The sequence below is a fragment of the Haliotis rufescens genome, unplaced genomic scaffold (assembly GCF_023055435.1).
Source record: "Haliotis rufescens isolate VD_foot unplaced genomic scaffold, xgHalRufe1.0.p SCAF_2, whole genome shotgun sequence".
NCBI lineage: Eukaryota > Metazoa > Mollusca > Gastropoda > Lepetellida > Haliotidae > Haliotis > Haliotis rufescens.
This window is the reverse complement of record NW_025963890.1, coordinates 11,603,942-11,615,438: the sequence shown is the minus strand read 5'-3', so window position 1 is coordinate 11,615,438 and position 11,497 is coordinate 11,603,942. Positions and strand designations below refer to the sequence as shown.

The window sequence follows — 11,497 nt, the reverse complement described above, 5'->3', positions numbered from 1 at the left end:
TCAAAAGATAATTTCTAACCTATTGGTTATTTATTCCACTTTGGGTCAAGGGACCAGTGCCAAAGAGGTGCAGTCAAAAAGATCAAACTTTAATACGATCACGAATAACATTTATGTCATTATAATGTAGACGTAGATAATGCCAAATAGAAATGGAAAGGTCCGTTATTTCAATACTAGACTTGGTAATTACTTTGTCAAAGGTTGAGACATTGCTTGTGTATTGAGGGAAATCATTAATTGCTGGACTGATATACACACGATTACAGGAAATATGTTTTACCGTTTTATCAGCCCTCGGATATAAAACTTGAAAACAAACCGTGTCTACAATTATATCAGGATAAATATCATCAATCTATTTATGAGTTATTCTGCAGGTAGACAATTAATCTATAAAATCTTTAATTACAAATAAATGCAAAAAATATATAATGCTATCTAGGTGTACTTGCCTTGCTATTCTGTAGCTAGGGATACACACACATTTATACCGTATACCCTATACATGCATTACGCCGTTACGGTTCATTATCACGTACAGTCCGTTTGACTCCAAATGAGAACGATGAATTGCAAAATAACTCGAAATCCAGAAAAGTGTATGAAACATCAATACGGTACTTGACCATGAATACCCTGTACCCAACAAAATCTGAATTTTGTTCATTTTAAGACCCATTGCGGATGAAGTTCTTTAAGAAACTATCATGTAATTTTGTATAGAAATGTGTACATGACACGTAGGGGGACAAACCGTGGAAGGAACAGCGCAAGCACGGTCTGCACGTGCTACACAGTGACCGTGTTCCATTCAATGACAAGATGCGCTACTCAGCAGATGTTAAACAGTTGATGTTGAATGAGTATGATTTCTTTAGATGTGAAGCAGGAAGAGCAAAGCCTTTTTATGCAATTAATAAATTCTTGAAACGAGCTTCAAAAGCTCTTGGTATGTCCCCTCAGAAACTTAAAAATGTTGTTAGTCGACGAGATACAAATAGTCAGGCCAAGGAGGTAGGGAACATGTCAAATCCACGCAAGGTTGATACATTAGACAGTTTTCAGAGGCATCAAGTCAGACGTGCAATTGTTAAACTGCACTCAGAAAATAAGTACCTGTCCCTAAGAATTTTGAAGAAACACCTTGAAACTGACCATGATTTACGTGTTAGAAAGTACAAACTATGGCAGCTGTTGCATACATTTGGTTACAAATACAAAAAGATAACTGGAGAAAATAGGGCTGTGTTGTGTGAACGGTCTGACATTGTCCGTCTCCGAAATCATTACCTTCGTACCATCAAGCAGAAACGTGAAGAAGGATATGAACCCGTCTTCTTAGATGAGACATGGGTAAATGCGTCACATACAGCCAGGAGTCAGTGGGTACCCAGTGGTGACTGTAAGGAGTCTGGTAGAAAGTTACCAATGGGAAAGGGTGAAAGACTCATAGTTCTCCATGCTGGTTCTGCTAGTCAGAGTTTTACTCCCAGACTGTGACCTCGTCTTTAGAGCCAAGGCCAAAGACAACAGGGACTACCACACAGAAATAAACGGCAATGTATTTCTGGAGTGGGTGAAAGATAAATTAGTCCCTGCTTTGCCTACCAAGTCTCTCATTGTCATTGACAATGCACCGTATCATAGTGTGCAGGATCCAGAAAGCAAGACTCCAACCTCTAATAACCGTAAAGGAGACATGGTTACTTGGCTGCAACGGAGGAACATTACCTTTCCTTCTCGAGCGACGAAACCACAGCTCTATGAAATCATCAAATCTATGAAACCTGACCCCGTGTATAAAGTTGACAGTTACATCAAGGGTCAGGGTCACGCTGTCTTACGACTGCCACCTTATCACTGCGACCTGAATCCAATCGAGTTGGTAAGGGGCATCGTCAAGGATGACGTTGGACGATCGAACACAACGTTCAAATTACGAGACGTTGAACAACTCGTAAAGGAATCCCTTGGTCGGGTAACAGTAGAAACATAGAGGCGTTGTGTGGCCACAGTCGTTGACGAGATAGAGCCACGTTATTGGTCACGAGATGGACAACGGCCAGCAACAGTCCAACCTATAATAGTGGCAGTCGTTTCAGGCACCAGCAGTTCCGACGACGAGATCTATGGTATGAGCGAGTCAGATTGCGACTGAAATTATGAGACGGCCCCTCTAACGCTCTGTCATTTCCCCTACCACAGAACGTGCAGTGCATGCGTGCTTGCGCTGTGCCTTCCACGGTTTGTCCCCCCTACGTGTCATGTACAAAATTACATGATAGTTTCTTAAAGAACTTCATCCGTCATGGGTCTTAAAATAAACAAATTTCAGATTTTGTTGATGTTTCATACACTTTTCTTGATTTCGAGTTATTTTGCAATTCATTGTTCTCATTGGGAGTCAAACGGACTGTAGTGGCAAATAACTGCACAAGTGTATTTAGTTGGTTGGTTTGTTGTTATACGCCGCACTCAGCAATATTCCAGCTATATATATGACGGCGGTCTGTAAATAATCGAGTCTGGACCAGACAATCCAGTGATTGATATCATGAACATCGATCCAAGCAATTGGGATCGATGACCTGCATCAACCAAGTCAGCGAGCCTGACCACCCGATCCCGTTAGTCGCCTTTTACGACAAGCATAGTCGCCTTTCACGGCAAGCATGGGTTGCTGAAGACCTATTCTACCCCGGATCTTCACGGGTCTAGAGTATTTGGAGAAAACAGTAATATATACGTATACATTTAATTGACCATTAGTTATCTTGTCCTATTGTTGAAATAATGTGCCTGCTTTGATTTGAGTTGTCATGTTAACAAGTTGCTTTATTTCCAACAACTGATATACGCCAGTACCCATCTATATTTGCTGAGCAGAGTTGCGTCCCCTAACAGATATCAGGACTATAAAAAACACACCAAAACCATGGATTCGAATCCAAGATTTGCCTTAATTGCCCTGGGTTTCACTTACGTTGTTTCAACTGCATCGCTTCGGACTCTCGTCCAACATTAAACGGATTACGTCACGATATAACCGAATTACTGTTCATAGCTCAACTCACTCACTGACATTTTATGCTCATATTTCACCTTCTACCGTTAAAGGCGACTATGCTTGTCTTGTCGTAAGAGGCGACTAACGGGGTCGGTCGGTCAGGCTCCCTGACATGGTTGAGGCACGTCATCGATCCCAATTGCGTGGGTCGATGCTCATGATATCAATCACTGGGTTGTCTCGTCCAGATTCGATTATTTACAGAGCGCCGTCATATAGCTGGAATATTGCTGAGTGCGGCCAAGTTCTACAATCACATTGACGACTGAGCATTTATCTGTTCAATATATGATAACAAAAATCAATGTAGTGAATTGAAACTAACAGAGAGAATGTTGTCATTGTATTGTCGTGTTTGTTTCGACATTCAAGACACCAGTAAACAATATTTTTGTGAGGCAGGTCATTTTGATGGTGACTTACATGTCAGTATGAACTCATGTGGATGAACATTGTCGAATACTGATACGCCACAAGAACCCTAGGTTCCCAGACACTTTATCAATAGCTATCATGTGTAATGTCTATGCTGCCTGACCCAAGAAGCACAACGAACATTCAACAAAGTGTTATCTTTTTGGAAAGAATGTATAGCAAGTTGCGCTGGAAGTAGTATAAAATGTTAACCGGAAGCGGAAAGTTCAATGTTGTGAGAGAAAATTGCATTGCCGTCTGCTGTGATAATTGTAGGTGTTTCCGCAATAATGATGGAAGTTTGATAGCTGCTAACACCTATTTTGTGCACAATATGATGGGTTTATGTTAACGTAAACATGAACGCTGACGTTGAAACCCATATTCGCCAAAATCACACATGGCAAAAACTTCCAGCCAACATCAAACAGGTAAGATTGTCACACCCACCCCTTCAACTCGTTGCAGTTCCATATTCTCTTGGTCCATGCAATGATTTGGAGAGGCATTGTCTATTTAGATATTCTGATTTTATTCCTGTGGTATTTTCTCAATGAAATGGACTTTTGCTAAACGCTTTTTTCGGATAGCCTTGGTTGTTTTGAACAGTGGTCGTTTGCCCATATCTACATGCCCATATCAATATCCTGTTGCTTTATTTAACCCCCTGGATGCCATTTGGACATATATGTCCCTACACAAAACGCAGTTGCTGTGCCAGAGGGACATATATGTCCTTCTGAAACATCATGTTAAAAGAATTGAAATAAAATATTTTTGGATTACCCCAAGCCCATAGCAATTGCAACATCGCAAAAAGCAGTAAATTTCCATCACATCTGTGTCATTTTCACAACTCTACTGTCAATAAATAACGCATATGGAGTTAGTCAAATTCCCCTTGTTTACACTTTCGTTCAAATGTGCCGCCATTGAAATATTTTTTCATTTCGAACAAATTGCACCGACTGATTGAAAATCCATATGCGAAGGAATGTTTGAAACCTTCATAAATATTTTGGTTAAAAGATTGAAAATGGTCAAATATCTACGCATCGATGTATTAATTAGCTAATGAAACCAACTAAATGCCCAGTTTATCGATGGTGAATGGAGTGTATATATTTTTTTTACAGTATTTGTTCAAGGCCTCGTTCATCACATTCATATCAAAGCGTATTCAAAAACATTCATACAGTTATACATACCTACTGACATCTTTTAAAAACAGTCTGTGTGAAAATGTGCCACTTCTCATATGCATACGTATACTTAGAAATTCCATTCATGCTTCCTAAACCTCAAATTCTGCAAAAACACAGAAAAGGTACCGCAACTTTTTAGCCGAAACTTAAAACAAAATGGCGACCGAAGTTGAAGGTCGCTTAGCGGTACTTTTCATGAGAGAAAACAAGTCGAAAGCATGTCTCCCAGAAGAAACGAAAACGCACATGGTAAACTTTGACACACCCTCTTGGGTCTGTGTTGTTCATGTTTTGTGACTGATTATATGTAAGTCACGTTTTCGTATGTTTAATGAGGCGACCCAATTTATTACAAGACGTTGAAAAGTAGGTTGGTAGCAACGGCATATAGGATCTTATGCAGTGTCGAATATATTTATAATTTATTGGTTATATAAGTATATAAACAAGAACTATATGATGTTGAATTATGAACGTGTAAATGTCAGTTAAAATTACTTGAATACCGGTCCCCGATGAATCTATATATTTATTATTAGTTCGTATGTCTAAATATAAATAGCTAGCTCTTTGGCAGTAGAATTCATTACTAAATTATTAATAATCTTTCGTTTAATTTCAGTATGTAAATTTTGTATTCATGCGGTTTGTTATTGTTAAATACCTTATTACTATTGCAAGACTAAGTTTTTTTATTTCACGAATACAAATGAAGCTGTTACGGTTATCGACAGTTGGTTTCAATCATCCACCATAACGGGGTTGGCAAGAGCGGCAAATTTCCGATTGTTCGTCTGGAACGAAATACCGTGACCCGCGACCTTTGACATGCAACGTCACAGAGGTTACAGGTGCCCGAGTAAAACAAAATAAAATTTGATGTTGAAATCACCAACAGTGTTAAATATGACATCCAATGTAAATATTTATACATTATATGCTTTAATCTTTATCTTCGTGCTTTGTATATCGAATCAGCGCGATGAACACAAATCAAATATAAAAAAACCGTTCGCCTCCCGCCGAGAGCATGAATATTCATAGAGATAAAAATAGCCCCATGTGACAGACGACAACATTGCGATCGAAGCTGTCCACCAAGAAGGAATAATGTCTGCGGTGGGAATTGGCGACGACGATGATTTGGGGGAGTCGGACTTCGAGTCGGACATATCCGTCGATTCTCTCGATTCCGACTCCGAGTCCGACTCCCAGGAAGAGATAAGCGGTAAGTAACATTAATTCATTTTCAGTAAATTGAGTAGGTGTACTGTCAGTGTCAAAGCAATGGCGGGAATAAGAATTTGTTATTTTTTTTTAGCAATTTTCCAAATTGTAGGCTAGATCTACTCGTGATAGTTGTGATGTTTAAAATGTTAAAAATATCTACCATACCATGATAGTCATAGTAGAAACAGCAAACTACCTTGTTTAGTATTTCATGAAATTGATTTGAAAGAAAGTCTCTCATCACTGCTCATGGTAGTGAAGTTTTAACATGTCTACATGTGGCCTACACATGCTTTTGGTAAAGCTCAGTAATATTAATGGAAAAATGTCTTTGTTAAAAATTAAATTTATCTTGAAGGACACACTAGTTCACACTTTGGACATGAAGCCATATTTTTAAATGAGTATAGTGAGTCATTCCTAAAAAATCTAAAATGTCTAACTTATTTTGAAATTTTAAAAATAAATGAATATGTTTCATAATTTTAAATGTTAAAAATATATCTAAATGATGTAGATTAACATTTACTATAACTTACTAAGGGGAAAGGGGAGTGGCATTGCACCAAGTGACTGTTGTCCTTGTGCCAATGGGTTGGGGGGTCAGCGCACTGAACAAATGTTCCCTCACTGGGCAGGTAGCCCGGAGACGTGGAAGCTATGGCCAATTTTTTTTTTTAAATTTAGCATCATTGTAAAGCTTTTGATTTTAGTTCTCACCCTGGAAATGTTTGCATCATGATTACACAATTGTTTCCCTGTGACTACTCAAGGAAGCCCTTCAGTTTTCATTAATACATTCATGTGGAGCACATATATCCTAATCTTATCTTTATGTTGTAGTAATGAAGAATAAGTCTTTCAACATGTTTAATCTGTACCCAACTAAAAAGGTCACAGGTTATACATATTAATTACAAGCAAAATATTAGCCTTGACGAAAATAAAGTTGCCACATGAATATTGATACTGTGTTGTAAAATATTCACTAGATCTACAGGGTCTGAAACATTTCCTTCAATAAACTAAATATATGTCTATAGGTCTATATGTATATATATATGTGATATATTTATATCTTTATTTAAATTTAAGATTGATAACAAACATAAAATAAATTGGAGAAATGACAAACTTCCATGAAGCAATTTGCAAAAAGTATGTATCCAAGGGAGATATTATAGGACATAAACAAATCACATTATCTCCCCTTGATCACCAAGAAAACATGAGTCAGCAGTTGCTTAGTTCCAATTATGATAAGAAACATCCATGAAAACTTGCAAATTCAGCGATAGAAACTAACATTTTAGTCCACTAGTCCATATATTATAATGATGAGTATAACAAAACCCTATAAAATTGGCAAATGTCTACTAGTCCTTATGATACCTTAACTATTAGACTGTTTTGCAAATATATAATCAGGACAATGACATGGAAATTAATACCAACTCACTTATCTGTAGACAAATTTCCAAATCTTCCCATTGTTTTAACAGTACAATGGAATTTTACCCTGTCTTGTAAAGTATTTTAGTTCCAACCCTTCATTTTGATTTCGGTGTTAAGCATCACATAAAAAAATACTAAAGAGGCAAACAAATAAACAAAGCTAACCATGTCCTCACTATTGTGATTGCATTAATTTATCTGCAACCTCTTAATTCTTATGCTTTAATTTTCCACCATGTCATTATTCAAAATTATTTGAAAAGCTTTTAAATTTCATGATATTTGAATTTTGATAATACAGTTTTACTCTGTCCAGGATATGGTCTGTGAAGTGGAATGATTCATACATGCTTTTTCCATGCTCCTATGTTATTTGAATGCATTGACACACTACACATATCTATCTTTTAACAAGGAATCCTTTCCCTTAGCACTTTTATATGTGATTGAAAAGGACATTATTAATAAGAAGCATTATTTCAAATTTCAGATCACGAGGAAAATAACCAAGAAGAGGCAGGGGCCAAACCAATGGTCTGTGGCCCCTGGCTGCCCGTGCTGGACACAGACAGCTTTGACCTCGGCAACAGCATTGACTTTGCCGAGGAGTGCGGCCCTGTCAACCCTCCAGGTAACAAGAATTGATAAATACAAATATCATTAAGTGCATGAATTCATAATCAACATAGACAATGCCTGTCATCCAAAACTAAGTAAGGAATTGTTTCATATTTGGTGTCTCGTTTAGGTATAAATGTGGATATAAGTTGTATGATATTAAGATTATCATTACATGTACATGTATCAAATACAATGATATATGTCAGCATGATTTATAATAATTCATGTAATAAATTATGATATATGTTTCAGATTACCATGCCCCTCCTATATGCTATTTTGAACAGCAACTCAGAGGAGGGGATGGAGGTGTTGATTTGTTCGACCTTATCTTCTGAACAGCTATTTCATAATGTTTGATTTTAATGTTTCATACTCATTTCATTTGCCTATCAGACATTCCTGAACACCCATGGTAGAACGACCTCCCGTCTGGACTTCCACATGTCCCTTCTCCACTCACTCGTCGGGAACACTCAGGTGAAGAGGAGGACTGGCAGGCCCAGGACCCAGCCTCCTTCCCGACGACTGACCGGACGTCACTTCATAGAAGTGCTGCCTGAAGGGAAGAGGAAACAGTGTGTTCTCTGCAGAAAGAGACAGAGGACCTTCGATGGCTCCGCAGGAAAGGTCAGGACCTGGTGTCCTGACTGCCACATTGGTCTCTGTGCACGCTGTTTCCGTCAGTATCACACAGTTGATCACATTGCAGCAACATTACAGCGATTCATTGTAAATAGATTAAATTATATTAATGATATATATTATATATATTTACTGTAAATAGAAAATGGATTTGTGTATATATAAAAGGACATGTTGGTGCGTGAGTATGATTCAACGCCACATTTACAATATTCCAGTTAATTCGTGGCGATTCATTGTATATGGATTATTGATCTTTTGTTCACAATTATGTACTTCATGTAAATAGAGTGAGTATGATTCATGCCGCTTTCAGCAGTATTCCAGCTAAGATGCGGCCCTTTTTTAAAACTTTATTGTACATAGTTTATATATTATTCACATGTAAATACTGTCAATAAATATGTATAGATTGAGAGATTTGTACATTTGTCTTATATATCTCATTTAAACAGTTACAAGATTTGTTACTGATGATACTTTTCAAAATATTAAATAAAGTACATTAAGGACAGTAAGTATAACAGTAAGGACCTTGGAATAAGAAATAATTTTCTAAAGTCTTTCCAATTACAGCCATATGAAAGTGTGGTTGTTCCTCTGGAATATTAACAAAATATTCAAAAATGTTCATGTATGCATATGTAAGCATACTTTTTAATTATTAATTGATATATGGAAATCGATTCTCCAATGTTATCATAACCAATGACTTACATACATCTACAGAACTAAAGAAACTTTTTACTTCTAGTCCTTATTATGATAAACCCTTAAAAATTGAAAATTTCTTCTTGTCCGTATTATACCTTAACTATTGGTCAGTTTGGCAAGGACTATTGGACAACTGCCACGTCTTTGCCGTAACGTATTCTGATAAAGTTCGCTCAACAGACATAATGTAATCCATAAATTTTAGCGGTAAATGCCACGAGCAAGCGCGGACGTGAGAGAAGACAGCAAGCCGTGAACGTATTTGTTCCGGCTTGCGCAAATCTGAAATGATGCCCGTTTTTTTCGAGCGGGTAACCTGTGCCTTTTGGTGTTTACAAATTCTTCATAGATTACCTTTTTTTCAAATTCGTCAAACATTACCAGGAATACATGGTTTGATTTGTATTAAATGTCCGTTGAAATATACTTCGGATAATGGTATTCATAACAGCTAGTCTACCACATCGCCATGGAAATCATTCGTCAAAAAGTTCCCGAAAGAAAGATTAATTATCGAGATCAATTTTGATTATACTTTGAACATTTCATGACAAAAATCACATATACATCCATCTGACTGTAATAAATGTTAGCTAATACAGTTCCTTTGGGTTTGTGATCAGTGGATCCATGTCTTTAATACTGCTTGATGGTCACTCAATGGCTGCTGATGTAAGCAGGGACGGAGATGGAAATCGGGAAAATATGACCAGATCGCAACGTTTGAATCTTTGATGAATCAATGCGTTTATCATCTCCAAATTACGACAGATTTCAGACCATCATTAGAACACTAAGCTTTGCTTACAGAATGATGTTCAAATGTACTTACTATCTCGGTTGCTGTCAAAGATGTTATAGTAAATCCAAAATCCCAAACACCGCTGAACACGGTCGACGACATTTTGAAATATTCAAAACTAAAGCTGTCGACAACACAAAAGGCATTTTCGTATGGTTTCTACTTCATGTGAATTTTTTTTATTGTTTTGTGTTTGTATAATCGTTATTAGTTAAAAATGAAAATAAAACAACGTTATTAAGGATTCATAAAGATACGAGACTAACTCGTTCAATCGTCTGTATGCAAATTTCGTCGACGTGCAAATGGACATGTCCGCCATCGCCTGGTAGGAGTATTTACAGTGAACTGATTGACATGAGCCGTGAGGAATACCTTTCGGTGCAAGAAAAGTAAAAATATGCCATGCACAAGGGCATGTTCTTTGCAGATTACATAGTATGATTTTCTTACTAAAAAATGAATAATGACCGAAAAGAAAAATAATTTATTGCAATGAAGAAAACACAACACCGCGTATAAGTTTTAGTTTGAAATGCGATTTCGTTCTCTTCTTTCTAAAAGTACGTAATTTTGAATTTCATAGCTAAGGTTACACGTTACAATTTATATCAGCATGTAGGTAATAAACCACAGATTTTAGGGATAAGATTTTATTCCTTACTCATAAATAGTTTTTTCATTAATATGCTTTTTCCGACATGATATGCAAACGATAACGTTACAATTTCACTAATTTACGGACAAAATGGCGTCACACATATTTGAACAAATTCGTAATCGACGATTTCGCGGACGATTTTCCACGGAGATTTTTCATTTTCAACACGGTAATCGGGAAACAAACGGGCTTTCGCATAATGTTTTTGGTTTTTATATTGGTGGAGATTTACAACCTGACAAGACGCTCAAAGTATCCAGTGCGCAATGTCAACAAAACAGCCGCCATGGACATTTTGTAAAAAATCGCATATTCAATACGTTTGCCGAGCTATAAACTACTGTTAATCACGTTAATGCTTTACAATATTTACATAGACAGTTAGGGAAATGGTTGTGCTGTTCTAGTGTGAAATTTGAAAATTGTGGGTTTTATCGTTGTTACGTTACGTCGTTTTTAGACGAAAGTGTGCAGTTTCCACAACGTCACTCGCAAATAAACTCGGCACAGCGATAGTACACAGGCTATTTTTAGGTGGCAGCCAGAGGGTTAACCAGAAAACATGGCATGTACAATTTTATCTTTTTCTTATCCTTGTATTGTGTGTATAAAGCTGCTGTCTTGTCGGGCAAATTACGAATATCTTCATGGTATTGTCACTTGCAATGTGTAAAATATAT

At 37.1% G+C, this 11,497-nt stretch overlaps 2 protein-coding genes across 3 annotated transcripts in view; both read left to right on the top strand.

Annotated features, from left to right (window-relative positions):
* The first annotated feature begins 3,703 nt into the window (after positions 1-3,703).
* Positions 3,704-11,497, top strand: part of LOC124111612 (protein FAM91A1-like) — a 29,456-nt gene continuing 21,662 nt past the window's right edge. Inside the window, exon 1 of the mRNA XM_048399642.1 lies at positions 3,704-3,915. Coding sequence (XP_048255599.1) covers positions 3,844-3,915 — 72 coding nt within the window. The 5' untranslated portion in view covers positions 3,704-3,843. The remainder of the gene's footprint in view (positions 3,916-11,497) is intronic.
* Positions 5,555-9,895, top strand: LOC124138219. 2 transcript variants are annotated; one of them, XM_046504760.2, is made up of 3 exons: positions 5,555-5,917; positions 7,865-8,005; positions 8,248-8,384. In XM_046504760.2, exons 1-3 carry the CDS (start codon positions 5,800-5,802, stop codon positions 8,331-8,333), a joined length of 345 nt encoding a protein of 114 aa, XP_046360716.1. In that variant the 5' UTR covers positions 5,555-5,799; the 3' UTR covers positions 8,334-8,384. The 2 variants fall into 2 exon arrangements, with proteins under 2 accessions (XP_046360716.1, XP_046360717.1); XM_046504761.2 differs by lacking the exon at positions 8,248-8,384 and adding an exon at positions 8,392-9,895 and having other exon boundaries at positions 5,557-5,917.

Excerpts from the sequence above, each read along its gene's own strand:
- LOC124138219 (XM_046504760.2), top strand. The coding sequence starts at position 5,800 with ATGTCTGCGGTGGGAATTGGCGACGACGATGATTTGGGGGAGTCGGAC. Across the intron at positions 5,918-7,864 it reads CTCCCAGGAAGAGATAAGCG|ATCACGAGGAAAATAACCAA; the intron begins GTAAGTAACATT and ends TTCAAATTTCAG. Across the intron at positions 8,006-8,247 it reads CGGCCCTGTCAACCCTCCAG|ATTACCATGCCCCTCCTATA; the intron begins GTAACAAGAATT and ends TATATGTTTCAG.